Source organism: Zeus faber (assembly GCF_960531495.2).
Source record: "Zeus faber genome assembly, chromosome: 8".
Lineage (NCBI taxonomy): Eukaryota > Metazoa > Chordata > Actinopteri > Zeiformes > Zeidae > Zeus > Zeus faber.
In genome coordinates, this window is record NC_137195.1 from 20,220,050 (window position 1) to 20,247,104 (window position 27,055).

Genomic DNA, 27,055 nt, shown 5'->3' on the forward strand with positions numbered 1-27,055 from the left:
CACACACACACACACACACACACACACACACAAATAAACTAATGGGCACTAGCTGTGAGCTAATATAAGTGTGGAAAAATACTTAGGGCCTAAATAAACTAGAAATTATTTACTTTTGATTTCATTCTGATTTCAATTAAATTTTAATCAGAGAAGCCTGCTGTTTTGGGAAGGTTTTAAACCCTCCACATTTCTTCATGTGTTTACTAGGGAGGACAAAACTACAATGAAGGGGAAAATAAAGTCAACCAGTGAAATTACAAGTATATTAGAGATTTATTCTGCGTCAGGTTATACGATAATGATACTTTAGGACTATGAAGCACAACACCTCCAGCGAACCAAGGTCACAACCATTACTTTATATTATTATTATTATATTATATAATATTATTAATAGTTTTATTTTTTTCCATGGCAGTCTCCATTAAACAGCCCCCCCCCCCAACAAAAAAAAACAGATTTTCGAGTATTGTATTTTACATCGAACAAACTGTGTGAGTAATTAAACACAGCCAGAGTTGTCCAACTCAGAGGGAGATCTCTGACAAAAAAGAAGGCTAGGTGGTCATAAATCACATAGATCATTATTTCAGCTAATATCAGACAGCGTCCCGTGGAATACGAAATGAACTAACAGCCCGATCCCAAAATGCCATGTGTCACTGTGTGCTCTCAATGTAATACCTGTATGAAGCTGGCTTTACACTCAATCCGACTGTAGCAGTTTCCCTGCCACATACCACCCAAGTTGCCTTTTGCGGGCTCCCCGACACAGAGACAGGAAAGGTTGGTGAAAGAAAAACCTTTTATTGATAAGATGTGACATGCCAGGAGCAGATGGAATGATGTCATGACAAGAGCTTCCCCTCCATGTGTGTGTGGGGATGGGTGATTTAACCCATGCTCATCAATTGCTCTGAAGAGAAACAGGTGTACAGCCACCTCTGATCCTGGGCCCAATTAACTAGACCCAAGACGGGTGTGGCTGCTTAAATCACACCATCCAACACCAGTCCGACAAATGACAAAAGTCCATTAATTTGTATGGATCGGATTCCTCGGGCCAAATGTTCTGATTTCTTTATTGGAGCCTCAAACTTAAAACTAAATAAATATGTTATTTATCTAAAGTAATAACATTATGAATGAATTGTGTGTGTTTTTGTGCACTTTGCAAACACTATATACCAATTATGTGTTTTTATTTATTTCGCCCTTTTACGTGCCGCAGCCATTCCCCGATGCTCCCTGCCAGGCATGCTGATGCAAATTGTGAATGAGAGTCTTGTCTATGTACAGTAGGTGTGGTGTGGGAGTAGCTAGTTGTTAGCGTTAGCCTGCGGGCCTGTTTGCCCATGCAGTAGGAAGTGTTTTGAGTGAGTCATCCAGCGAGAGATTCCCTGCGGAGCGGAGAAATAGGAGAGACACCATTCTCAGCGGGAGGAGGGTTGGGGTGCAACAAGGAAGAGAATGGGATCCTCTCACTTTTTTCCTCTCTAAATTTTGGGTTTATAGATCTATCTATCTATCTATCTATCTATCTATCTCTATCTATCTATCTATCTATCTATCTATCTATCTATCTATCTATCTATCTATCTATCTATCTATCTATCTATCTATCTATCTATCTATCTATCTATCTATCTATCTATCTGTCTATCTGCCTGTCCATCTCTCTGTCTGTCTGTCTATTTATCAATCTATCCCCTTCAGTCCCCAACTCTGCATTGTATTCTTTTTCAGGCAAAGGCAAACAATCACGGGGAACGTTTCTTATTGTTTATTTCCTTTAATGGAATTTTTTTGCTGTCTTTATTTTTCAAAGGTTCCCTTTCTTTTTTTTTACTTGAGAGGATACTTTAGTGTTTTGGTTTGTGTCTGTGCGGCGTGTCAGTCTCCCTTTAGCCAAGTGTTTTGGTTCTCCCAAACCGCACTTTTGGCGCTGGAACAGAAAGGCATACCTGGCGCACCTATTGCAATGTGTGTTCTGGCTTGCCCCTGCTCTCTGCAGATGGAATGATTGTGGGAGGCATGGAAAAATAGAGAAGAAAAGGGGCAGAGAGAGAGAGAGAGAGAGAGAGAGAGAGAGAGAGAGAGAGAGAGAGCCGGGGAAAGCCTACACTCTGACTCAGAGGGGAGGTGAGGGAATTCCCTGGTGAGCCCGGTATAGTTTTTACATCTGGTCCGATTGGAGCGCTGCCCTGCGCTCAGCCAGGACCACAGCAGGGAGAAGTCTCTTCCCCCCCACAACCTCCACACGCAGCAAGCCACGGGCCGTGGAGCACTATAAATGTCAGAGTCCCTAATCACAATTTAGATCTGTGATTGTCGGACCCCCGAAAGGCTCATGATGGAAATGGGAATCCTCTGTCAACACATCCGTTAAAAAGAAACCTAGGACTTCAGACTGTGAGCTATCTGTCTGTCTGTTTGTCTGTCTGCCTGTCTCTAACCGTCTTCTGCCCGGGGCAGATTTAAACACTGTATTCCCCGGTTGGTGCGTCATCCCAGTAAGAACGCTAGACTCTTCTCCAACCGACGCCTTTGCCTGAAGCGAGCATTTACCTCCAAACTGTGAGCAACCTGCTAAATGTGTGATCACACTTCCGCACTTACCACCAGAGACCCTGAGCAGCCAAGTCCATCTAAATGGACGTTTATTATCATGACGGGAGTACTGCGAAGCAACCTTAACTGCCACTGCAAAACATAAACTACCAATCGATGGTAATCTGATCTCATCGTCTATTCAGATCCAAGACATGAGTTTCACATTGAAGATGAAAATAGAAAAATCTAAAACCTCTTGGAATATGGCCAAAGGAGGGGTCTGTTTCAAAGAATCTCTGTCTTCTCCAGGTCTGGTTTTGCATACAGCCATTGATCTATTGAGTCTTTTCACCCCCTTAATACATCCAGGAGTCGTTTTGTTGGTTCTCGTCCAGGATGTACTTCCTAACAGTGCTCGATCCATCCTCAAAAAGCTTACTGCCAAGTCCGCTAAAGACTGGTAGAGGACAGGTGCTTCTTAAGGTCAGGATGGGGAGGCCTCCTGAGCTGGGTCACGGGGGGACAAACCCTGTTGGCCTTTTTACCTTCAAAATATGTGTGTCAAAAGTCATTGCAGTGTTTCCAACCCCAGTAAAGCAGAAAAAAACTGGCAATAAAGCAGAAAATCAACCCAATACATATATAAACAGCACATGAGACAAAAAAAAGGCCTTCAGGACCATCTCTAGACCTCGAGACCCAGCTGCAATAATCAACCCTCAAGATGGATCATTGAACGCAGTAATCTCCCCAATTACACCAGTGGATTTTCAACTTTTCCAACTCTTCCATTCCAAAATCAGAGAGAACATTCTTTGGCCAGTGGAAGGCGTTGGACTGTCAGAATGGACAACATTCATGATGACGTGATAATCATCAGTCTAATCTTCAGCTAAGTCACGTATAGCTCCAAAACAAGGACTCCAATCTGATTTATTGATAAGATATCAACAAATTTGTCTTGAGCACAGTATTAAGCCCCTTTTCCACTGCACAAAATACCCACCAACATCCGCTAACATCTGGCTTTTGTCTTTAATGGGAAAGGTTACAATCGGCATTCATTCCCAGGACAAATGACCCTGCAAGAGTTATGGGTATTTATCGCCTCCAGCTCCGATCGGCAGTGATGGAAACATGACACCCGCGTAGACATGCAAATTTTTTCCCGTTTTCCTGCACGATGCGACGCGCATTAAAGTTCCAGATGTTGGCGCGTCATACTTTTTTCCAGCATGAAATCTTTTGAGTGTGGGGACCGCTCCGTGGGGACCGCCCCGTGGGGACCGCCCCGTGGGGACCGCCCCGTGGGGACCGCCCCGTGGGGACCGCCCCGTGGGGAACGCACACGCTCCCCGCCGAGCCACTGCAGCACCGCTGCCAGCCGGCCTCCGAACCGGAGGAGCGTCTCTGCACCTCACTGCTGAAGGTCCGGGACTGATCCGCACGCTGCCGCGTGGGCATTGATACGCCATGCTGCTTTCTCCTGTTTTTTTCTCCTAATCACACTGGAAACATGACAGCTTCTTTGAACGTGACAGATCAGAAACAAATGAAAGGCACACTCTTTACCCGCGTTTAAAAAACACGCATATACGCACTAATTTTGGTGCACAAATGGTATTAGAGATTGACATGGTTACAGTGTTGTCACTACGTACACAGTTTATTGCCACAATTCGGACGAATCTCGGGGAGTATATATCTAATTGTGGTAGAATCCTGGAAACCTCACCCTTTAAACCTAATTGCCCGATGAATGAGTTTGTTATCCGGACCGTCTCTTGTTCGTCTCTGTTGACTCTTCTCAAAATTGAGTCACTACGAGCGCAAGAGGGCTTGCAGATTTGCCCTGGAGCAACACTCTAAGAGAGGTGTGTGTGTGTGTGTGTGTGTGTGTGTGTGTGTGTGTATGTGTGTGTGTGTGTGTGTCTTGTCTGTTTTGCTCTCATATGGTGCATGTCTCCTTTGTTTGCATCCACTATATTTCTGCACGTCTTCTGTGTGCATTGCATTCAGTTTGTTCTGCCATTGTGTCCTTGTTTGTCTGTGTGTGTGTGTGTGTGTGTGTGTATGTGTGTGTGTGTGTGTGTGTGTGTGTGTGTGTGTGTGTGTGTGTGTGCATTATCACTTGTTATTTTTGCTCTTCTTTCTTCTTCTGTCTTTCTGTCTTATGGTGCATGTATTCTTTGTTTGCATCCACTGTATTTCTGCACGCCTACTGTATGCAATGCATTCAGTTTGTTCTGCCATTGTATCCTTTTGTGTGTGTGTGTGTGTGTGTGTGTGTGTGTGTGTGTGTGTGTGTGTGTGTTTGTGTGTGTGTTTCTGTGTGTTTCTGTGTGTGTGTGTGTGTGTGTGTGTGTGTGTGTGTGTGTGTGTCTGTGTGTGTGTGTGTGTGTGTGTGTGTGTGTGTGTGTCTGTGTGTGTGTGTGTTTGTGCTGTGTGTGGGCGGGGGTTCTCTGAAGGAGGAGGTGTTGTCAGGGAACAGAAGCGTTTTGCAGATGTTGACGGGAGCCAAGTGGAAAGTTCTGTGGTTATCAATTGTGCAGCGTCTGATTTGCAGAGTTATGCCACATGTGGATCCGTCCCCACTCTGCTGTTAGTACACAACAGTGCAGTAACGGTGCAATAACTGTGTAATAACTGTGTAATAACTGTGTAAATATTTTTCCCCCTGTAAAATCTCAGTATGCAAGACTTGTGGAGAGGCGATTGAAAACTCTATATTGCCGCTAATAAGTCAGATAGTATAAATTAAGTATAAATAAAAAAAAAGAGATGATGTCAAGAGAAAAGGGGTAGCAGAGGAGAAAATACAAGCTAGAAAAACATGTTTACCCGCCTCAGGTTGACGTCTCAGTCTAAGGTTCCCCCTCTTGGAGCGTCTCCCGGAGTGGAGGCGGGCGAGATTCCCTCACGGTTTCCTTAGGACACAACACAAGGAATGCTCATCTCCCCTCCTCTATTCTCTCTCTCTCTCTCTCTCTCTCTCTCTCTCTCTCCCTCTCTTCTTCTCTTTTTTTCTCCCTTACTTTCTGACCTCTTTCTTGGCACGCTCCGATTCACCTTCAATTAGAGATGGTAGCACGATTCCACTCTTTCTTTTCCGATACCGACACAAACCCTCCAAATCTTCAGTATCTGCCAGTGCCGATAACAGTCCGTTATACTTTCTCTTCAAACTTCTAAATAGCTATTTTCATCGATGCATTTCGCTTATGGCCGCCTTAAGCGAAATAACATGCTCAAAACTCAAATTGGTCAGACAAACACTTCACTACCTTTCAGGAAGAAATATGATGGCCAACACCAGGGCAAGACCATGGCTTTGATTCATTGAACGACAGTTTTTAGAGGATCTAATCAGATTTTTACTTTTTCCACCTCCCTTACCAATGTATGTTCCAGTGTTTCTTGCTGGTGATACTGAGATCTCTAACTTCAATAGTCTTTACTGCATACAGTCTTTCATTTTTCTCATCAACCCTCATTGCAGTGCCAAGTGCCCTATCGGTTAATTAGTATTTCAATATATTAGCAAGAGAGCAAAAGTCTTTATTGAATCTTTTTCATTGTCTGTTTTGCTCTTTTACTTTGGAGGCACACACGGTTCATCGGTAATAGGCCAACTGTGGATCAACTGCGATCCTTTCACTCACTCTCTGTGATGTTAAAACCACGATTCTATGAAGTAAAAAAAATCCATAGATTTAACATCTGCCTTTGCTCTGGACGTCATTGCTATCAGTGATTTAGATACTAGACATTTATCAGGGTTTTGTGTGCTGGCGTCCTCTCAAGGCAATACGCTCCTGTGTTTATAAAAAGGCACAGCTGCTGAATAACCTCCTCGGGTGCAGTGGTGCCCGTGCGCCGCCTCGGCCTCACGCGAGTCCCAAAAAAACCATGCAGTAATTCCTGCCACAGATGAAATAGCTGCTGTGTGTCATTTCTACTTCTGACAGCACCGAAGTCATTAGTCCAAGTCGCTAAAGGCCCTGATTAAAAACAACAATGGCTCAGTGATCAGCGGTGATTGCTCGAGCAGAGAAAAATGCCAGCGTCTGTTCTCCAAGATGTGGCATGAAAACACAAAGAAAACCAAAGAAAATACAAAGGAACCCAAAGAAACCCTAAGCAACCCAAGGAAAATACAAAAGAACCCAAAGAAACCGAAGCAACCAAAACAAAATACGAAAACCAAAATACGAAACCCAAAGATAACTCAAAAGAGAACCCAAGAAACCCAAAGAAAACCTACAGAAACCCAAAGAAACCCTAAGCAACCCAAAGAAACCCGAAGATACCCTAAGCAACCAAAATAAATCCTAAAGAAACCCTAAGCAACACAAAGAAACCCGAAGATACCCTAAGCAACCCAAAAATATCCTGAAGAAACCCAAAGAAAACCCTAAGCAACCTTAAGAAACTCAAAGCAACCAAAATCACCCTGAAAGAAACTCCTCAAAGAAATAAAGAGAACCCAAGAAACCAAAAGAACTCCTAAAGAAACCCAAAGAAACCCTAAGCAACACAAAGAAACCAGAAGATACCCTAAGCAACCAAAAGAAATCCTAAAGAAACCCCAAAAACCCTAAGCAACCCAAAGAAACTCAAAGCAACCAAAAACACCTGGAAAGAAACCCCCAGAAAAAATCCCCAAAAAGAACCAAAGAAACCCAAAGAAACCCTAAGCTACCCAAAGAAAACCTAAAGAAACTCAAAGCAACCAAAATCACCCTGAAAGAAACTCCCCAAAGAAATAAAGAGAAACCAAGAAACCAAAATAAATCCTAAAGAAACCCAAAAAACCCTAAGCAACCCAAAGAAACTCAAAGCAACCAAAAACACCTGGAAAGAAACCCCCAGAAAAAATCCCCAAAAAGAACCAAAGAAACCCAAAGAAAACCCTAAGCAACCCAAAGAAAACCTAAAGAAACTCAAAGAAACCAAAAACACCCTGAAAGAAACTCCCCAAAGAAACAAAAGAACCCAAGAAACCCCAAGAAACCCTAAGTAACCCAAAGAAACCTCAAACAACCCGAAGAAACCCTAAGCAGCCCAAAGAAACCAAAGGAAACCCAAAGAAACCTCAAACAACCCTGAGGAACCCTAAATAGCCCAAAGAAACCCTAAGCAACCCTAGGCAACCCTGCTCTTCACCGCGGCAAGAGAAATTCAGACCGTTACAGCCGTACCCTACGCAACACAAAGAAACGAAAGAAGAAGCGCAGCGCTTAGCCAGCCTCCATCCAACCGCAGCAAAGAAAACACACACACAGAGAAAACAAATTAAAGCTATTTTTTTTTTTTTTTTTTTTTTACAAAGCCAAGTTAAGAATAGAAGTGAGAGCTAAAAATTGCAGAAGAATGGGTTTAATGAAGTGACGAGAATAAGGGCCGAGCTTAATGGAGAATATTTTTAAAAGAAAATTGAGGCATTAGCATTGGCCGCTAACCATCTGAATGGCAAATTAAAAAAAAGGGTTCCAAACATGTCATTATCTCTGAATCACGGCGCGGGTGGAGACGTTACGTGCCCTCAGCCTCAGGCTTTTAATGAAGCGGGAACCCAAGCGGGAATTCCAATGCGAAACGTCCGGGCTCGCCCTCGTCTTTGCTCTCAATCCGGCAGCTTTCTTTTCTCGACAGTTTGCCTTCGACCGATCGATTGATTTGTTTGTATTTTCTTTTTCGTCAGAGGGTGTTTCATCTCAGTTTTACTGCCCACAACTTGCTGCTTTATGAAATGACTGCCAGAATTCCCTCCAATTAAAAAATCCAGTTGTCTCCAATGACTTTCCAACTGCTTGGCCTCCTCCCTTCGCTTCTTGCACTCGCCCGATCTTTGCCTTCTTGTCGGGAGAGACGTCAGATTCCCGCCGCCAACGATGGAAACAGCATATAGGAGGAGTACATACATACAGTAACATGAACACATTGAGTGGCTGTTTCATGAAAGGTGCCAGCTAAATTATAGTCACCGAAGTCGCCAAGTCACGAAATATTTTTTTGAGAAAATATTTGTGCGGATTACCACCTTAATTCTAGTTGGGCTTACTAATATCTGCCATCCATGTTTTATTCTTCTTCCAGACGGACATCACCTGTGGGAGACAGAAGCCAAAGTTGACAAGGACTCCGTCAAATCTGTAAGTGTGCACCTCAGTTCACTGCCCCTCCCCCTCCCCTCGCTCCCCACCCCTCATCCCTCTCTCCTCTCTGCCGCCCTGATGCAACCTCCTGCACACCGTTGCAAGTTGCCCCCCCGGCATGTGTTGATCAAGTCCACGCAATCCTGGGCGGAATTTTGCACAAAATCTTTTTGCGACCGCATCTGCGCGCCCGGCGTAAACACCTCCATTGTCGTGCACGCTCGCGCGCGCGCGCGTCCGACACGTGCACACGTGCACACATGGCCTGGCCCTCACCCGCGGCATAGCCAGACGTTTACTTCAGTGTGATTATGACTTAAACACCTCGTTTGAGGCCTGCTCAACAGGCACAGCTCGTTTGAGGCCTGCTCAACAGGCACAGCGTTTAAGAAGCAAGCACTGGATGAGGTCCCTGGATTTTCAGCGGAGTGATGAGGAAATAAACCAGTGCACGTTCCTTTTAGAGGCGTCCGGTTACGTCATCTGCGGGTCTTTGAATAGTGTTTAAAATGTCTTTGATTGCCTTTTTTTTTTGTTTTGTTTTGTTTTTTCTGTATTTATAAATATTAGACCTTTTATAAAAAACTCACCTTTTCGGTGCCTGTGCACCAGCGTTGGGCTCATTGCTCAAAAAATGAAATGTATTAATCATTATGCGCCACGTTCCTCCATCTATGTTTGTTTACACTTCCACTCACTCCCACGTGCAGATAACGTAAAGCACCGTGATGTAAATCTTTGCCATAAAGCAGTTCTGCTCCTGATTTGCGTCATGGCTTAGGGGCGGGAGCGTAGGTGCAGCTGTCCTATCATGTGAGCGTGATCAGATCACGCAACGTGTTTGTCATGACGCACAGCAGAGATGATAACAAAGTCTGATTTAATTGATCAAAGATATGAACTCAGAATGTGGTGCGATGATTACTTTTTTGTCTTATTTCAGTTATTTTTTCGTCTTATTATCAGTTTTTTCTGAGCTGTCTATTTCAGAAAACATCCGATTTGCGTCTCAGACATAGGTCACATTGAGAATTAGAACCGCCCCCCATCGAGTTTCTCCACCCACCGCCGGAGTTACGGCTCGCACTCGCCGGACCCACAAGCATTATGCCAAAATTTCAAAAACATCTTTTGGGGACCTCAGAGACCTATGTTAACTTGTTGAAAAGGAGCACAATAGGTCATCTTTAAAAGTCATTCAATTGTCTTCTGGGGATTCTAAATTTGAATTTAGAATCAGAATCAGGCTATATTGGCCAACTGTGCTTACACATACCAGGAATTTGACTCCGACTCTGAGTTTCGTATAGAACCATCAGTAAAAAATGTAAGAAAGGGAAAAAAAAAAAAAAAAAGCAATATTTAAGAATAATAATTACATAAAACACTCGTTAGGATTTGTATAATAAAATAATAATAAAACAATATTTTCAATGTGTGCAATGGGCAAGCACAAAGCGTATGCAAGGAAGTGGAGTGAATTTAAAAGGTCTTACTTTCTACATTTCATAAACTTTTATTTATCCATATATTTCCACATTATATTCCATATTCATCCATATATATGTTTTTCTGCATCAGTCAACACTTATGATTGTATTATAAAACCCTAAGCCTACCGCTAAACATACAGTAATACCCGAGAAATGATTTGTTCAAAAAATCTGTCTTCAATGTTGCTGTCTTAAATAATTTGTCTCTAAAAGGTATTTTTAAAATATTATTGAATATATTATTAGATTTAATAATAATTATAATTATAATTTAATATTATAATACATCTATTAGTATAGTATTGAATATAACTCTGATTCCAGCATGGTTAATGTTGTTTACTTGTGTCACAAAAAACCTGGAATCAATTAGCGATTCCTGGAGGTTCGCTGGGTCTGCCGTCAATGTGGAGATACTCGTGAAAAAACTTGTTTTTCTCAAGTGTGTGTGCATGTGGTATGTGTTGAATTGCCCCTGCCTTTCATCAGAGCAGCCCTCCGTAGATCCTCCGCCCCCGTTTTCTCTAAACTAAAGTGGGGCAATTTCCATTTCCATTTCCGCCGGGGTCCTAAAAAAACAGCCGGCCTCCAAATGCAGCAGTGTTTTCGTCGCCGCTGTTTGTGTCGTCGTTGATGACGGAGGCTGTGGAGGTGATGATTTTCATTCAGGTAAATGAACCTGGTTGCATCAGGAGGAACTAAACGCTTAATGTGGACGCGCTGAGGTCTTTAATTGGCCTGCAGGGCTGGCTGAGGCTGCCACTAACTAGGAAGTCCCAGAAGCGGGGGTACAGGGCTCGTCTGGGGGCCGGGTGCTGCATGTGGAAATGGTGGAGTTAATTTAAAATGTAAAGACAGTGCAGAACGGTCTGTTTGTTTGAAGGTTAAAACAAGAGCAAAGAGTTTGGGTTGGATGGTGTGGACACCCATGGTTGTATTTCAGGGTGGGGAGGAAGCAGGAACAGGGAGGACGAACGGGGATCAAACCATGCATGTGTGCTCATGTACGCACACATGCATGGTTTGTGGAGGTTCTTTTCTACAGTATTAAGCAAAGCATCAGAACCAGAATCAGAATCAGTTTATTCGGCTATACTTTTCATATAGCACAACCTGGTGAGGATTGGGGCATTGCTCTACAGGCAATTAGCATACAAAAGAAAATTCCTGAAAAAATAAGTCAAATAAACAAAAATACTCATATAAAATAAAATTCAGAATATACAAAAACTGATTTGCTGCACAGGATAAGTTAAGGCAAAAAGTTGCCATACTGTACGGTTGCTAGTATGGATGTGGCTAGGTATAAAATACTGTATGTAAGTATGAGTATAGATGGATATGCTGAATGGGATGAATAAATATGTGCAGTATACAGTATAATGACACAGTCATGGGTAGCTATGGATGACTAGGTATACATAAGGCCAAACACACACACACTTGATTTCTGAGATGATGCACTGTCCTGGTTTTCTAGACCTCCAGTCATCCCAGACAGGCGTAAACGCCCACGACAAATCCTCTGTAAAGCCCGCTGGCCTCTCTCCCGTCGGAAAGCAGTCAAAAGTTCACGTCCGTCCAGACTTGCCGAAGCCGTGGCAGAGGTTGTGGAGATGGTGGTAGGAGGTAGAAGTGGATGTGGGAGGTCGGGGAGAGGCCGCTCCACAGGGAGACCGATGGCTGTGAAAACAAATACAAAGCAGCCGTACAGGGACACGAGCCTTACGCCCTCGGGTTTTCCTCAGAGACAAACAGATAGCGTCGGACCAGCACCCTGCCCTGCCAGGGCAGGGTCCGGCCCATGGGAGATCTGGAGTCCAGACCAAACATAATTTACACCGTTCGAGCCAATTCACCTGGCCACCTGGGCTGTTGATTAATAGGAAAGTCCTACTCAGTACAACAAAATGAGCTAAATTTTAAGGGTGTGATGTCATCAGCAGCTTGTAAATCCGGTAAATCTTCTCTCTAATTTCCATTTGCTCAGAATTCCCTTGTTGTGGTGATCCCTCCCTATCGGAACCAGAGGATATCCAGCCCGGTGCAGGTCAACTTCTACGTCTGCAACGGCAAGAGGAAGAGGAGCCAGTACCAGCGCTTCACCTACCTGCCTTCGAACGGTAAGCACGCTACCCACCTCCCTTTCCTCTTCATTATTAGTTGTCATTTCGGCAATAGTTTACTCGCAGTCAAAGATGGCGGCTTCTTTTATTGCATTCTATTTTCACTCCCTCGGTAAGCATGGGGGACAAGGCGAGTGTGTTTATTCTGTGTTTGGGCTGCGTTCCCCGGTGGTGAGGTATACCTGCTGACTGACACAGCCTCTGGGCAGTGTTGATGTTGAGGAGTCAATCCCCCGTTGACCCGACTTTCACACCCCGGTTCAAGCACATGCACATATACCAGGACACACACACACACACACACACACACACACACACACAATCGCACACACACACACACACACACACACACACACACACACACACATACATTCAAATTGACACACATGCACATGCTCGGCAGTGTTTGCTGTTTCATTCGTGTAGCGACGTGAAGACTCAGGAATGCCTCTCGGCGCTCATCGAGTGTCCTTCCTTCTCCAGAATTTGGTTCATGAATCTGCTCAGGGATTTAAAGAATGCACGAATGGCGGCCACTTCCTTGAACCCTTTAATTTTGGACCTGCTTGCTCGGCTTGACAAATAAATACAGGTGAAATAGCATTAACTCTGCATTATCATTTCTTAATCACACTTGACGGGATGAGGACCATTAGACGACCATTTCACCATAATCTAGGTATTGATCAGATCAAAGCAGTAGTGTCCCTTTTAACCGGTTTGTGTCTAATAATCTTAATTCCAGTGGAACAGCACGTACCCTGTTTTAAGAATATAGATTCTAATGGGACGTAACATTTAGATATTTTGATTATCGTCAGATGAGTTTACGGCCTAAAGAGATACAATTTAGTCTGTCTCTGGCCGAGCCTCTGACAGAAAGTACAGAAGGGCCCTATTTGGAGATTCCTGATTAACGCCAAGACCAAGTGCATTGTGGGTAATGGGACCAGTGCAAGGCCATTTATAGCAACTAGAGTCTGTACGCCGACCAGATACGGAGCGGGGGAGAAGGATAGAAAGAGGCTTATCAGCATGAACAGTGCATCTCCAAGGCCTTTCAATGGGGATGAACAACGACTATAATTAAAAGATGGCTCTCTCTTTTACTGCCAAATAAACCACAAGAACAAAAGAGACCACACAGGCAGGGCCCGTGTCTTTAACAAGCAGCATAATCAATTCACCAAAGGGACTGTGATCGAATCTGAGGATTTACCATCTTTGGTTTTAAAGTAAATGTACTATTTTGATGCTTTGTAAAAACTGTTCTGTTTCAACTCTGGAGTGTTAAGAGAGGGACAGTCAACGCCGTAGCCAGGTCTGGGAGGAAAGAGGTGTTCGTGGAAAGGGTGGTGTACATACAGTCCATATGCACACACACACACACGCACGCACGCACGCACACACACACATACACACACACACACACACACACACACACACACTGTTACACACCGCTGTCATCACTTCCTGTAGCTGTGTGTACAAAAGGCGGCCGTACAGTGTTCCGTCCCACTTCAAGCACAGTTGTGGTCACAGCCGCCGCCGTCTGCTTACCTAAAAAAAGACAAAACCGACACTTTAAATAGCCCCGACGTGTTTGCGCGGCGCAAAGATGAGGCAAACACTCTGGTCCACAGATGCGAGTGAAAACACTCTTATGTTTCCATTGTGGTCATGTGACCGTATTGTTAATAATTGTTGTTAATGCATCTATGGGAGGTTTGTAGACCTGAACCTCAATGCCAACTAAATCTAGAGTAAGTTCATCCAGATTTTTATTTACTTAAATAAAGTTAATATATATGAGGAATTCCTTTCAGATTATTCTTTTTTTGGGCTATGTACTGTCAACATGCAGGTTTGGAACAGAAACATGTAAACAGATAAGCTCATTTAAAACACAGCAACAGGTGTAATGTAGACCTTTTGACTTTTTGTTTTCTAGTAAAGTAAGCCCGTTGACATGGTGCCATAATGCTTTAAGAAACATTAGAACATGGTACAAATTAGCAATATTAACGAGGTCAGATGATTGAACATATATCGGACTACATAACTCAATAAAAATATAGTCTAGTTGTTGAACAAGACAAGAACCATGGATCCATCCAGTGAAAAGGGATTCAGCCAGTCTGTCCTGACAACGTCAGTCCAGAGACATTTTGGAGAAATTTGCCGTCAGCAGCATTTGCGGTTGGCACACCAAGCCAAAGTGTCTTTATCGAACAAAAGAGATGTGCATATAAGTGCACATGTCCTTGTCTGGCTGCTGGTGTTTCCAAACTCCCTTCCAATCATTCTTCCGTGAGCGGGGACGTGACGTGTTGCCTCTCAAATGAGAAACAGTTTTTTTTTTTTGCGAAACCACATTAAACAACAAATGCCAAGCTGGCTGGCTATGACTGAAGGTTCTCGGAATCTCTTTATTTTTGCAGGCCGTTCGGGGAGATTCCTCCGTAATATTGAGTTCTATTCTTAAAGTCGACGGGCACTGACCAGCCCTCCCTCTCCGTTTTGGTTTTGTGGTCAGAGAGGTTGGTTGGGGCGAAGGCAGAAAGAAATCCTGTGACACATAAAGGAAAACTAAATGAAGCTCATTGTTCTTTTGCCCCTCCCCCCTCCCAAACATTTCCCGCAGTCACGTTTCCCGAAATCGTCGGGAACGGACTGAACCTGTTTTTTGTCATGTCTACAGTTTTGGACACCATCAGACGCGCCCACACCCAGGCCCACCCACTGAATGCTGGGCAACCAGCTGCCACACAGATTGCCCACGCAGTGGGACACGGTGCACCAGGTACCTGAGTTAATGAATAACAACTCCCGGTCCATCTCAAATGTCACTGCACATTGCGTTCTGTAGGACCACGATGCGTTCGCTAAAGGATTTCCCTTTCTGCGTTAGGGTCGGCTGAGGGATCGCCATATTCTTTTCCCAATCAGTCAGCACCCAGTAGAATAAAGGGAATCGAAACGTTGTGTCAAGTGAAGTTTATTTCTAGCTCTTAATAGTAAAGTCTCAATGGGCTTCACAAGCTTCAAATTTCACATAGGAATCCTCTCGGCTTGTCCAGACAAGGAAACTTCCCAAAAACAACCTTGGGGAAGGAAGAAACCTTGAGAAGAGGCCACGGAAGGATGTCCAATAGATGTCCAACTGTTCTCGAGGAAGACTCTGACCCAAGACACTGAACTGCCCCCAATGAGCTGGTCGGCACCTTGCATGGCTATCTCCGCCATCTGCATTGAGTGAATGGGTTAATGCGAGTTGTAATTGTAAATGCCCTTTGTCTCCAAAGGACTAGAAAGAGTGCTTTATCAAATACAGTCCATTTGACATTCCATACAGGCTACCCTCACTGACTTTGCCCTGAGCGGAAATACACGCTCAATGGACACCCAGACCCTGATCAGTTGCGATCGGTTTTAATTAGAGCAGACAGAGAAAGTGCCAGAGATGGAGAGGAGAACATGTGCAGAGCATCAGCTGTCTGTGGGCCGTAGCCCACAGGTTGGAAGGAAATGGGAACCAGCTGAGGCGAGGACGGGACTCACAGAGTGAATCTGCTCTCTCTGCTCACTATCAAGCTGGAGAGGGATGTGACGTGGTGGGCTACACCGTCAGGCTGGAGCGAGACCTCCATTTATCATCTGGAATGGTGTGTGTGGCAGATATTTGAAGAAAAACCATCCAAGCAACACATAGTCTAGTCGTTGCAAAGTCTTGAGTTGTTTAAATAATTTCATTTCAATCCATTGACTGATTGACTTAAAGCCAGTCGTAGACCTAGTTAGAAACTTTGTTGCTAGGTTCCAAGACTAGTCTTAATAAAACAGATTATGTTCAGAATGCATTGCCTAATCTCAGATCTGCGAAAATGGGCTCAGTAGTACCGCATTGCACGTCTCCACACAGTCTTGGTGATGAAAAAGTTGGTCAATAAATGGTTGAGTTAAAAAAAAGCTTTAAAAAAAACCTCAGCCTTCATTGGGCGTCTCCATAGCTGCTATAGTAATGTGATTATAACAAACCACTGCTCCTTTCCTGGATGAACTATTTCTCTATTGCACTAATCGGAACAGTGGCGTTGCACCACCAATGGCCTGAGCAAACACAAGGGATGAAAGACGGGAGGATGTCTGACACCCTTACCCCAGACCTGGGAGAGCAGGGTACTGCAGAGCTCGCCTCCCCATGATTGCCCACGCACCAAAGGTTGTCCCCCGGCTCCTAACAGCAGACGGCTGACGTAAATGGTCCTCCCTGCTGGGTAATCAGAGCACCTCAACTCCCGACCCAAGAGGCTGGAAGTGCTATAGCCGACGGTCGCTCTCCAGTTCCGACTCCACAAAAATAATAACAACACATTGCGAAAAAAGCAGTGTGATTCTCTCTTTCAGAGGACGAGCTGAAGCTTGGCACACATCTCAGCCCCCCTATCTGTGATCTGTGAGTGCAAACACAACATTTAAACAAACATCCCATTCACGTTGACATCTACGGGGCTCGGAGTAAATGTTAATTTGCACAGATTTAGCCAAAACACTTATGGCTGGCATCAAATGCTCACCACACCCATTAACATGTTTTAACAGTAAGCAGAAATAGAAACAGTGCGTCTATTGTGATTCAGAGGCCTTTTGCTATCCATGTGGGTATCTTAATACCGCCCTATTAGTGGTGTCTTGGCACAGCTACAGCATGTGTACTCATAGAAAAAGTTACCAGAGGGCTTTTAAAGTATGTTTTTTTCTCTTTCTCTACCCTTGGAGGCCCCCAGTGTTCAATAACCCCACGAAAAACATGCTTCGTTTCAGTTTCTTGATGGCAAACAGAATGGATGTGATTACTGTCGATTCGCAGTCTGATCAGGAAGTGCAGAAGATGACCTCTCAATGGACGGTGGAGAGAGCGAGAGACTGATAGAGAGAGAGAGAGAGAGAGAGAGAGAGAGAGAGAGAGAGAGAGAGAGAGAGAGAGAGAGAGAGAGACGGGTGGGGGGGTTCATTGAACACTCCTGCATTAGTTCATTAGTTGAGGCGCTGAACTCCAAAAAACCGCAGGCATAGCACTGCAGCCTCTTAAGGGGCTTGCACCTCCCAATCAAAATCAAATCATCCATTTGTTGTTTTTTTTTTATGCTCTCACTCTCCCCCTATCTCGCTCCCTCTCTCCCTCGCTCCATCTCTCTCTTTTGGGCCCTGAGAGCAACAATTACTTTTAGAGCATGGAAGAAGCCTAGGGGTCCAGGGCTCCTGGAGAAGCAGCAGCAGCGGCCCACTGCTTTAAAGCAGTCTTTTATGGGATATCAGAGGCCCGGGGAGAGTCCAAAGAAAATAGGTCTTTTGATTATTAGAGCCAGCTGTGGCTTTCCGCACTGATGACTCATCCATTTTTCTTTTTTCCCCTATTCTTAAGCCTTTTTTTCATGTGTGGTAAGGGAGAGCTGAGGCGGGTTGGGGGGTTGGAGGGTGAGGGGCGGTGGACGATCCTGCCAAATCGACACCGAAAACCACACTCACTGGTGGTTGTTTGGATTTGGGAAGGGTATCCTAGCCTCAGCTTCTGCCTGCTCACCAGTTCCGTTTACTGACTGTTACCCTCTCGCGGTTCAGCCACGTGGATCTCATTGCACGTTTTTCTAATGTCTTTCCGTCACTCTTTCTTTTTTTGTTCTTTTCTTTCTGTGTCTTTTTCCACAGTGCCGATAATAAAGACAGAGCCAAACGATGAGTATGACTCTTTGGGGACCCCCGGGCTGCCAATGCATTCCAAGCCCTACTATGGCCAGCCCAGGCTTTCTCCCATCATGCCGGTAGGAGATAGCGATGCCTGCCTTGTTGGGGGCTACCCCTCCTGCCCGTCCCGTCATACCACAATGGCCGCCTCCTCACCCAGCTCCAGCCCCACGCTCCACGACCTGTCCCCCGTGCCCTATAGCAAGTGCCTCTCCAGCAGCCCAACAGCCGCACCCCCGCTTAGCGCCATGGTGTTGGCCATTCAGGAGAACCCCGGGCATCCCAATGTAGGCCACCCCTCCTCCCCGGACCATGGCTCTTCCCTGGTCTTGCTCAGTTCCCAGGGCAGCCCCAACCACCTCAACAGCCCCCATGGACCCCACAGCTATCATCCGGTTTACACTAACAGCAGCCCGTCCTCCTCCCCTGTGTCTCACCCCTCCACCCCGGGCGGGACGCTAGAGAGTCCCTTTATCCAGGCCTACAGCCCTGTTCAGGCCCAGCCTGGAGCTGGTTCGGCCCAAGCTGGAAGCAGCTCGCCCAGCCTGCTCTCAGAGGACGCCAGCCCCCCGGCCTTGGCCATCACAGTCAAACAGGAGCCCCAGGAATTGGACCAGATGTACCTGGATGATGGTGAGTGATTAAATAAAACTGTTTCTAAATGGGTCACAGCAAATGGCTTGCAAAAATCCTTCACCGGCCAATGACTAGTCGAGTCAGTAAAAAAATGTTTTTTATATTATTTTATTTTAACGAAGTTTTTGCCCGTGCCAAAATATTCCATTTGGTCACATTGCACTTATTTAACACCTTTTGCTTATCTACGTGCAACCACTCATATCCGCACCCTAACCCCCCCACCCCACCCCCCCTATTTCCTGATGAAATACTGGCACCCGATTTACGTCAGGCTTGTTTTAATTTTAGGGCCGTCAGATCTATTTGCTTTCTCTGCAAAGTATGACCCGCTCGGCTCATGTTGTGCCCTCGCGTTAAAAACGGCCGAATTGCCTTGATAGGGATTTTGAAACAATCTGTCAAAACATCAGAGCGCGGGAGGTCAGGAGGGAGAGCAGCAGAACAAAAACAGTGGCACACGCGCTCGCAGCCAAACTGTTGACACACCGACTAATGAAGGAAGCAAAACAATGGGAGCGGGGTTTCCTGAACGGAGACCCCCCACCACCACCCCTCCATCCCCTCTCTCTCTATGGGGGATTTTGGGCTCGCAGGAGGCAGAGGCCTCATGTTCCCGTGTTTTCCCTACGGAACCTCCACCATGGCGGCTGTCGTCATCAAGGGATGGAGGACGCCCAACTTGAAAAACGTGATGGTCCCACCCGGGCGGGGGGACTGGGGATGACAGGGGTTGCTGCACTCCCCTCTTCGTGGTGATTAGTGGACTCGCCCTTGGCCTTGTTTTTTTGCCCTTGTAGGGGGGTTCCACTTTTTTGTTATGAGCTGCCACCCAATGATAAGGTCCCCCATGCGTTTAGGTCTGGTTGCAGGGGTGGCAAGTGTGTGTGTGTGTGTGTGTGTGTGTGTGTGTGTGTGTATGTGTGTTAATTGAGTGCGTGTGCTTGTGCCTACACTTAGCTTCACTCAACAGCTCTGGGCGCAGCGCTGTGATAGGCACTGGGGGACTGGCAGAGTTGAGCTGTGGAACTGTAATTGAGTTGAAATGCAGTTGTCAGCAGATCTGTCAGTCCTGATGAGTCCCATTAGTCCACACTTCATAAACACACGATAGCGAGAGAGAGGGAGAGAGAGAGAGGGAGAGCGACATGGATGGAATACGGCTCCTGTGTTTTCAGCTCCATAAAACGATCACTTCTATATAATTTCATTTCAAACGCTCTTTTCTCTTTTCTTTTCCTTTTCGTGGTGTTTGGTCCTCTTCAGCTGAGCTTTAATTGAATGAGCCTGAAACCCAAGCTTCATTCTGCTCTTTGTTAACAGAGTTGTCAAAAGGGCATTCTTCACGGTTACAGGGCGCTGTATGAAAATACTGCAAAGGTGAAACCCAGTAACCTTATTTCTCTCCCATTGGCCGCCACTTTAGCGAGGGCCTATCTCTCTTTTGGTGTGACAGCGAAATGCATCAAGCCGGGGGATCTCGGTTTACATTAGCGATGCTCAGGAATGCGTATCGATTGACAAAGGACACTGGGGCAGCTCCTTGGAAGGAAAACCTCACCTAGCGTCTGTGCTAGCGTCTGTGGTGAGGCTCCTGGAGTCATGGTAAGTGTGCGGTGGTAACTGCACACTCCAAAGGCTTCCCCTCAGCCCCAAACCTCCTTTAAACCAGCCCTAAGCTAAAATAAATAAGATCTGAAGGCAGTTTGCTGGGCATCCGGCTCCCCCCCCCCCCCCATCCACACACATTACCAGCGAGCGTCCATTAGGGGGGGCGGGGGTGGTGGGGGACCGGAGGATGGAGGACGGACGGGAGGATGACCTCACCCCAGCGGTGGTGATTTAACGCCAGCCGTGTAAGTGTAGCCTTCTTCCCTCCCCGGGAATAAGAGGCCGGTGATTTGAGTTGAGTTGAGTCTGCGGGACTCAAATCACCCACCGCCACGGCCTCCCCCGAATTGGGGGGGGGGGGGGCGCCTCCCGCCTCCCACGCACCGGCTCTGGGGGCCTCCGGGACCTCCTGCGCTCGTCAGCCAGAGGAAATGCGTCGCTCTCTGGCCCGTCAGCCGCCTCAACGCGGCCCCCGAGAAATCACTCAACTTAGCACCGGTGAGCTACTGCACCACCAGGAGATCTGGGGAGTGGGGGGCAGAGAGACGGGGGCAATAGTAGAAAACGGAAGGGGAGGGAGAGCGAGACGGGGAGGGAAATCTGACGTTTCGAGCTCCGACGTTTCCGCCGTTTAGAGTTGATGCTCGGAGGAAACGAAGTGAGAGGGGACGCGGCAGGTTGGTGGTAGGTCTCCGTCCTCATCCAGACTCAAGCGCTGCGTTGATAAATGATGAATGATCATTTGGCCTCGTATTTTGAGGTTGCCAGGTCCTGCCACAGTGGCTCGGAGCGGAAAAGAACTTGAATATCTCGCGGGAGAGGAAATTAGAACCGTAAAAGTGGATAAAACCCTAAACGTGCAGAATGTTTATGTAGTTTATACTTCCACAGTGGGGTCGGTTGGTTTGTGCAGATCCTAGACGGACGTAGTTATGCTTGTTATAGTCTGAAAAGTTACCGGCCTCATTATTGGTTGAATGGATCACCTTCCCTTAACCAAAAGCATTGAATGAAGGAAGTCGTTTGTTGCGTTAGTTTGTTGTTGCATTCGTTTTTTTGTTGTGCGCATCCGAATATATTTTCGAAGCCCAGCGTCTTCAGCGTGTGGATGTAATTGTACATATGTTTCCAAATACGTTGAGTACAAAAAGCGGATTTGGGATTTTCAAACGCTGTCGTCCCCAAACTAGAGTTAAACCCAACAAACAAACCTTTGATACCCTTCACAGAGTCTTTGTCCATGCTCCTATCGACTGCTTGGCTTATGTAAAAATCGAATCCATGACATTTTTTTCCCCATAGCTCTTCCAAAAAACGTTTTGCACTTACTCATACCCCACTCAGCGCAATTGTTGGGGATTTACAGCACAGATGTCTTGGAGCACAATAAACCATCATATCAACATCAATCACAATAACAATAGGAGCAATGAAACGTTTTGAAGCGTGTCCACTTTCGATTGCCTTGTTAACCCCGATAATTAGCCTGTAAAACTAACGGCACGATGACACCACACTCCGTCGCACATCACTCAGTGACATCATACATGCCCCCACCCCATGTACACACACACTTATAGACATATGCTTATACGGGTTTGAGCTCGGACTTGCCGTCATACAGCATATATTTATTTATATATATATATATATATATTTTAATCATTTTTATTATTTATATTTTATCATATATATTTTTTTATTTATAGAAATATAAAAATAAAATATTTTTCACATTTACATTTTGTATAGTTATATTTTATGGTTGTTTTTTTGGCTCCTGCTGTGTCCTCCCTCATTAGCTGCTGTTTGTGACGGGTGATATCATGAAAAGCAGCTAAACACCGAGCTGAACACACGCGCTGGCTAATCAGAAGGCCAGATTCGTACCAGCTGGCTCACTCTTGAAAAACACAGGACCTTTATTTGCTAAAAACAAGAAAAAGAAAAACCCAGAACAGCCAAAGGGGAACGCTGATGGCCGCTGACACTTGACATACATGTTCTGATTGCCTCGCTTTACTTCACTGGGCACGTTTCTTCCCCCACGAACAGCGGTTTCCTGTTTGACTCCGGGCTTTGCTTGCTTAGGAGCCACACACAACCAGTTTTTTTCAACCAGGCATGGAAACACAATTTTTGAGACAGTTTTCATTTTTGCTTCCCTCCCTCTGTCTATATAATAATAATAATAATAATAATAATAATAATATCAATAATAATAACAATAATAATAACAATAACAATATCAATAATAACAAATATAGTAATAACCATAATAACAATTATAATCATATATATATATATATATATTATATGTTATATAGCACCACACAGAGTATTTGTGCCATTGCATCTTGGACAGAGTTAGTCTGCAAGTGGAGTTCAACTTCTCAACCTGCAATGCCACTCTTTATTCATTCTTTAATCATCAAGAACTGCTGCATTAACTCTGTCCTGTGGACGACCTGTGGGATGACAAGAGCAGTTTTTTGTTACACAGAACCGCCACCAATCCCCCTCTTTGGGGAACGATCTGACCATGTTTTGGTCTATAAACAACTAATCTATAAACAACTAATCATCATTACTTCTCCAGGAGAGGGAGAATCACCACGGGTGAGACAAATAAACATAGAAACAAACAACATGTAAAATGGAAAAACATAAACATAGAAACGTCAGATGACAACATGTATCGACAAAACAGAGTTAATTAAGTCCAAGAACACTGGAACAGCAATTGGGCATGTGGCCTCTTCCTGTCATAGTTATGGCAGTAAACGATTGAGAAAAGGAGAGGGATGTAATCAGGAGGGTGTTGGGGGTGTGTTCTAAGCAGGTGCTGGTGGTGTGTGTGTGCTTGTGATGAGACCGCCTGTATGTATATGTATGTGTGTGTGTGTGTGTGTGTGTGTGTGTGTGTGTGTGTGTGTGTGTGTGTGTGTGTGTGTGTGTGTGTGTGTGTGTGTGTGTGTGTGTGTGTGTGTGTGCATGTGTGTGCATGTGATGTGTCCTCCAGTGAGTGCACAGGACTTGTCCCAATTGGTTCTGGTGTATGAGGTCGGAATAATGCCGTAGTGCCTCCAAGCAATCGGAAAAGGCCCCCGAAGCCACCCCTGAGTCCCGTATAGACACTCCACGACCACAGGGAAGCCCAAGCACCCTGCAGCCACAGAACACCACCCCCCCCCCCCCCCCCCCAGCCGCCAGAGAAGCCGTAAGCCCGCGGAGCAACCCCCACGCCCGGCCCCCAGGAGCATAAACCAGTCCCGGGGAGCGCCAGGACACCCCGCACCCCTGAAGCGCACACATTTTAATCTTTATTGTTCTTGAATTATGAGTGTCAAACTACACCAAGGTAATTCTCAAATAATTCTCAAAGGAATTCTCACAATAGTGTAGGGCCCTCAACCCCCTATATGAATCCACCCACTATCTCCGCCCAACACAAGATAACAAGTTAGCAAGTTAGAAGTCTCGCATATCCATCCATCCTTCTTTTACCTCCGAAGGGACGACTCAATTACTTTTTCATCGGGAAACGTAGACAAATGTTGGCGTCAGGACTCAAGTAAATAAAAATACACCGTCAATGAGGATGAGAAAAAAAATCCAAGATGGCTGCCCCGCGCATAAGCAATAAGTAAAAGCTGTAGTACCGGCTCCAATGTTCACAACAACAACAATGTTTTTTTCAATTAAGTCTATTCGGGGGTGCCCGTCGGTGACCCCCGGAGGAGCGTTCCATTCCCCGCTACCCTGTTTGTTCTGGAGTTGTCTGTATTCCAAAAGAGCAAGCGCAACGAAGGACTTGTGCCACAGTCTTGGTTTTCCGACTTGTTGTCCTGGAACGCGGTGAACTCCTGTGTGACGGCATTCCCAGCGCCGACTTCTGAGGTAAATGGAACGCACTGTATGAGTCGCTATGGCCACACGGCGGTTAGCATGGTGGCTTGGCTGCAAGAAAGGGTGATGTGCGGAAGAAATGTGCTTTGGAGGGAAATGGAAAGGGGTTGTTGCCAAGATGGAAGGATCTAACAGGACTTTTGCTTCGACGTCCTTTGTCGGTCGGTAAGATATGAAGGTGGCTGACCCCGCTTGTGGCGCTCATGCTAACGAGGGGCTAATGGCCGCCGGAGAGGAGCTCTTCCTTCAGGTTAAGTGCAACGTCTATCACGCCGGCTCCTCCGAGGACCCGCGATATTGACAGGTTTAGAAAGGGGCGGGCGATGGCTGCTTTTATTATTAATGATCCAAAAGAGGAAGTGGACTTTCCTTTCTTTTCTTTTTTTTTTTTTTCCTTTTTTTCGTTTGCTTTAGGAATGATATTTTCCTGGCAGCACCTGTTAAAACGGTGAATTAAACCAAATCTTGTGGAGAAGTTTTATAGCCAAGTGGAAAATGAATAAGCAGCCGCGAGGTTGGACTGGGAGTGTCCATGGCAGCGATGGATGGATGGATGGATAGATGGAAGAATGGTTGGCTGGATGGATAGATGGATGGATGGATGGATGGATAGATGGAAGAATGGTTGGCTGGATGGATAGATGGATGGATGGATGGATAGATGGAAGAATGGTTGGCTGGATGGATAGATGGATGGATGGATGGATAGATGGAAGAATGGTTGGCTGGATGGATAGATGGAAGAATGGTTGGCTGGATGGATAGATGGATGGATGGATGGACGGATAGATGGTTGGCTGGATGGACGGATGGATGGATGGATGGCTGGATGGATGGACGGATGGATGGATGGATAGATGGTTGGATTGTTGGATGGATGGATTGTTGGATGGATGGTTGGGTGGATGGATGGATAGTCGGTTGGATGGATGGTTGGATGGATGGAAAGATTGTTGGATGGATGGAAAGGTGGTTGGATGTATGGCTGGATGGTTGGATGGATGGTGGTTGGATGGATGGATGGGTGGGTTGGTTTATGGATGGGTGGTTGGATGGATGGATGGTCGGGCGGGTGCTTATTGTGCGTAATCACCGTGTGTCATGACCTTTCACTGCATATATGTATGACCGTATGTGTATGGATGTGACAAATAATGTCTTGAACTTGAACTTGGATGGTTGGATGGTTGGTTGGATGGATGGATGGTTGGATGGTTGGGCTGATGGATGGTTGGATGATTGGATGGATGGATGGTTGGGCGGGTGGACGGGTGGTTGGACGGATGGATGGATGGATGGATGGATGGATGGTTGGTTGGATGGATGGATGGATGGATGGTTGGAAGGTTGGATGGATGGATGGATGCATCGACCGGCACAGGTCAAAATAATATTAATTTGCGCCTTAATTTGAAGCAACTTTACATGTTTCTCACGAAATAACATGACGATCAAAGAATCCCAATCATAAAACCAAGTGGCACTAAAATTTGTAAAAAATTGTAAATTACAACCAAATTTACCAAAATGATGAGAAAGACACTCGTTTAATCGTATTTATTATAAATAATATCTTTCTGTAATAACACTATTTGTAGTGAGCATCCTGAGTCAGATGTTTGATATTGTGTGAATCGCTGATATCCATCCATCCATCCATCCATCATCTATCCATCTATCTATCTTTCTATCTATCTGTCTATCTGTCTGTCTGTCTGTCTGTCTGTCTGTCTGTCTGTCTGTCTATCTATCTATCTATCTATCTATCTATGTGTGAAATACTAATATCCAACCCAGGGTGATCTGTGGAATTTCCGTCAAAATGAATGAAACCCAGAGGGCAGAGAGAGCCGCACAGCGTCAAATCTCCCAAAAAGTCTGTCTGACTGTCCTCCTCCGAGTTACCTTCATACACTGCTGTTTCCTCTTCTCTGCTCTTTATCTCCTTCCTCTTGGACACACATGAGAGAGAAGTACGATCGCTGGTTGTGATCGGATTAAAACATTTTTCAAACACGGTCCACGTAAAAAAAAAAAAAAACACTTAACTATCTTCCGTATTGTCCGGGATTGCTCACAGTTTCGAGAATAATTGGATTTAAGTGGATTCATATGACGACCGCAATGGGGTCGCGGTATTAATGCTTTGATTTTTAAGCCGTGGGGAATATTATGCGTTTTGATAAGTCCAGCAAAACAAATCTGCAACTATTAAAGCCATTAATTACCTCAGTATGCTGCTCATAAGTGCGTGCGTGCGGCGTACATGCATGCGTGCGTGCGTGCGGCGTGCGCGTGGCAGGCGTGTGCGCCCTGGCGGCTGCACCGGAGGTCTGGTCTGGTTTCAGTTCCTCCATCATAATATCCACAGTCACTGAGAAGGAATGTGTCTGCTGCTAGAAAAAAGAATTTAATGTGGCGGCTAAATTATGTAAACAAATTGGGGTTTCGTTCTTTTGTCTCCTGATCTGAAACTTCTTAATGCACACACACATGACAGTGCCTTGTGTTTATATTTTTTATTATTATTTTATTATTTTATTTTTATTTTTTTTACTTTTTTATATCTATATTCAATTATTATTATTTATTTAGATGGTTTTATTATTTTAAATGATTTATTATTTATTCGTATTTACTATTTTTCCGTTCAACTGGGAAAAACACGTGGTGAATTAGATGTATGAGATTTATCGATGTATTGTTATTTTCAACAATTTTATTAACTTAAGCCACATGCTTTTTTCTTGATTATTGTTATTACTATTATTATTTCTTTTTTTCTAAAGAAATATTAAACTATAAGAAAACATCTGAGCTT

General features: G+C 45.1%; 1 protein-coding gene across 2 annotated transcripts in view; it reads left to right on the forward strand.

Annotated features, from left to right (window-relative positions):
• Positions 1 to 27,055, forward strand: part of LOC307233607 (nuclear factor of activated T-cells, cytoplasmic 1-like) — a 61,599-nt gene that overhangs the window by 23,244 nt on the left and 11,300 nt on the right. Inside the window, exons 7-9 of one of the 2 annotated variants that reach the window (XM_080004959.1) lie at positions 8,656 to 8,711; positions 12,198 to 12,330; positions 18,043 to 18,711. In XM_080004959.1, coding sequence (XP_079861085.1) covers positions 8,656 to 8,711; positions 12,198 to 12,330; positions 18,043 to 18,711 — 858 coding nt within the window. The remainder of the gene's footprint in view (positions 1 to 8,655; positions 8,712 to 12,197; positions 12,331 to 18,042; positions 18,712 to 27,055) is intronic. The other variant, XM_080004960.1, reaches the window with a different exon arrangement.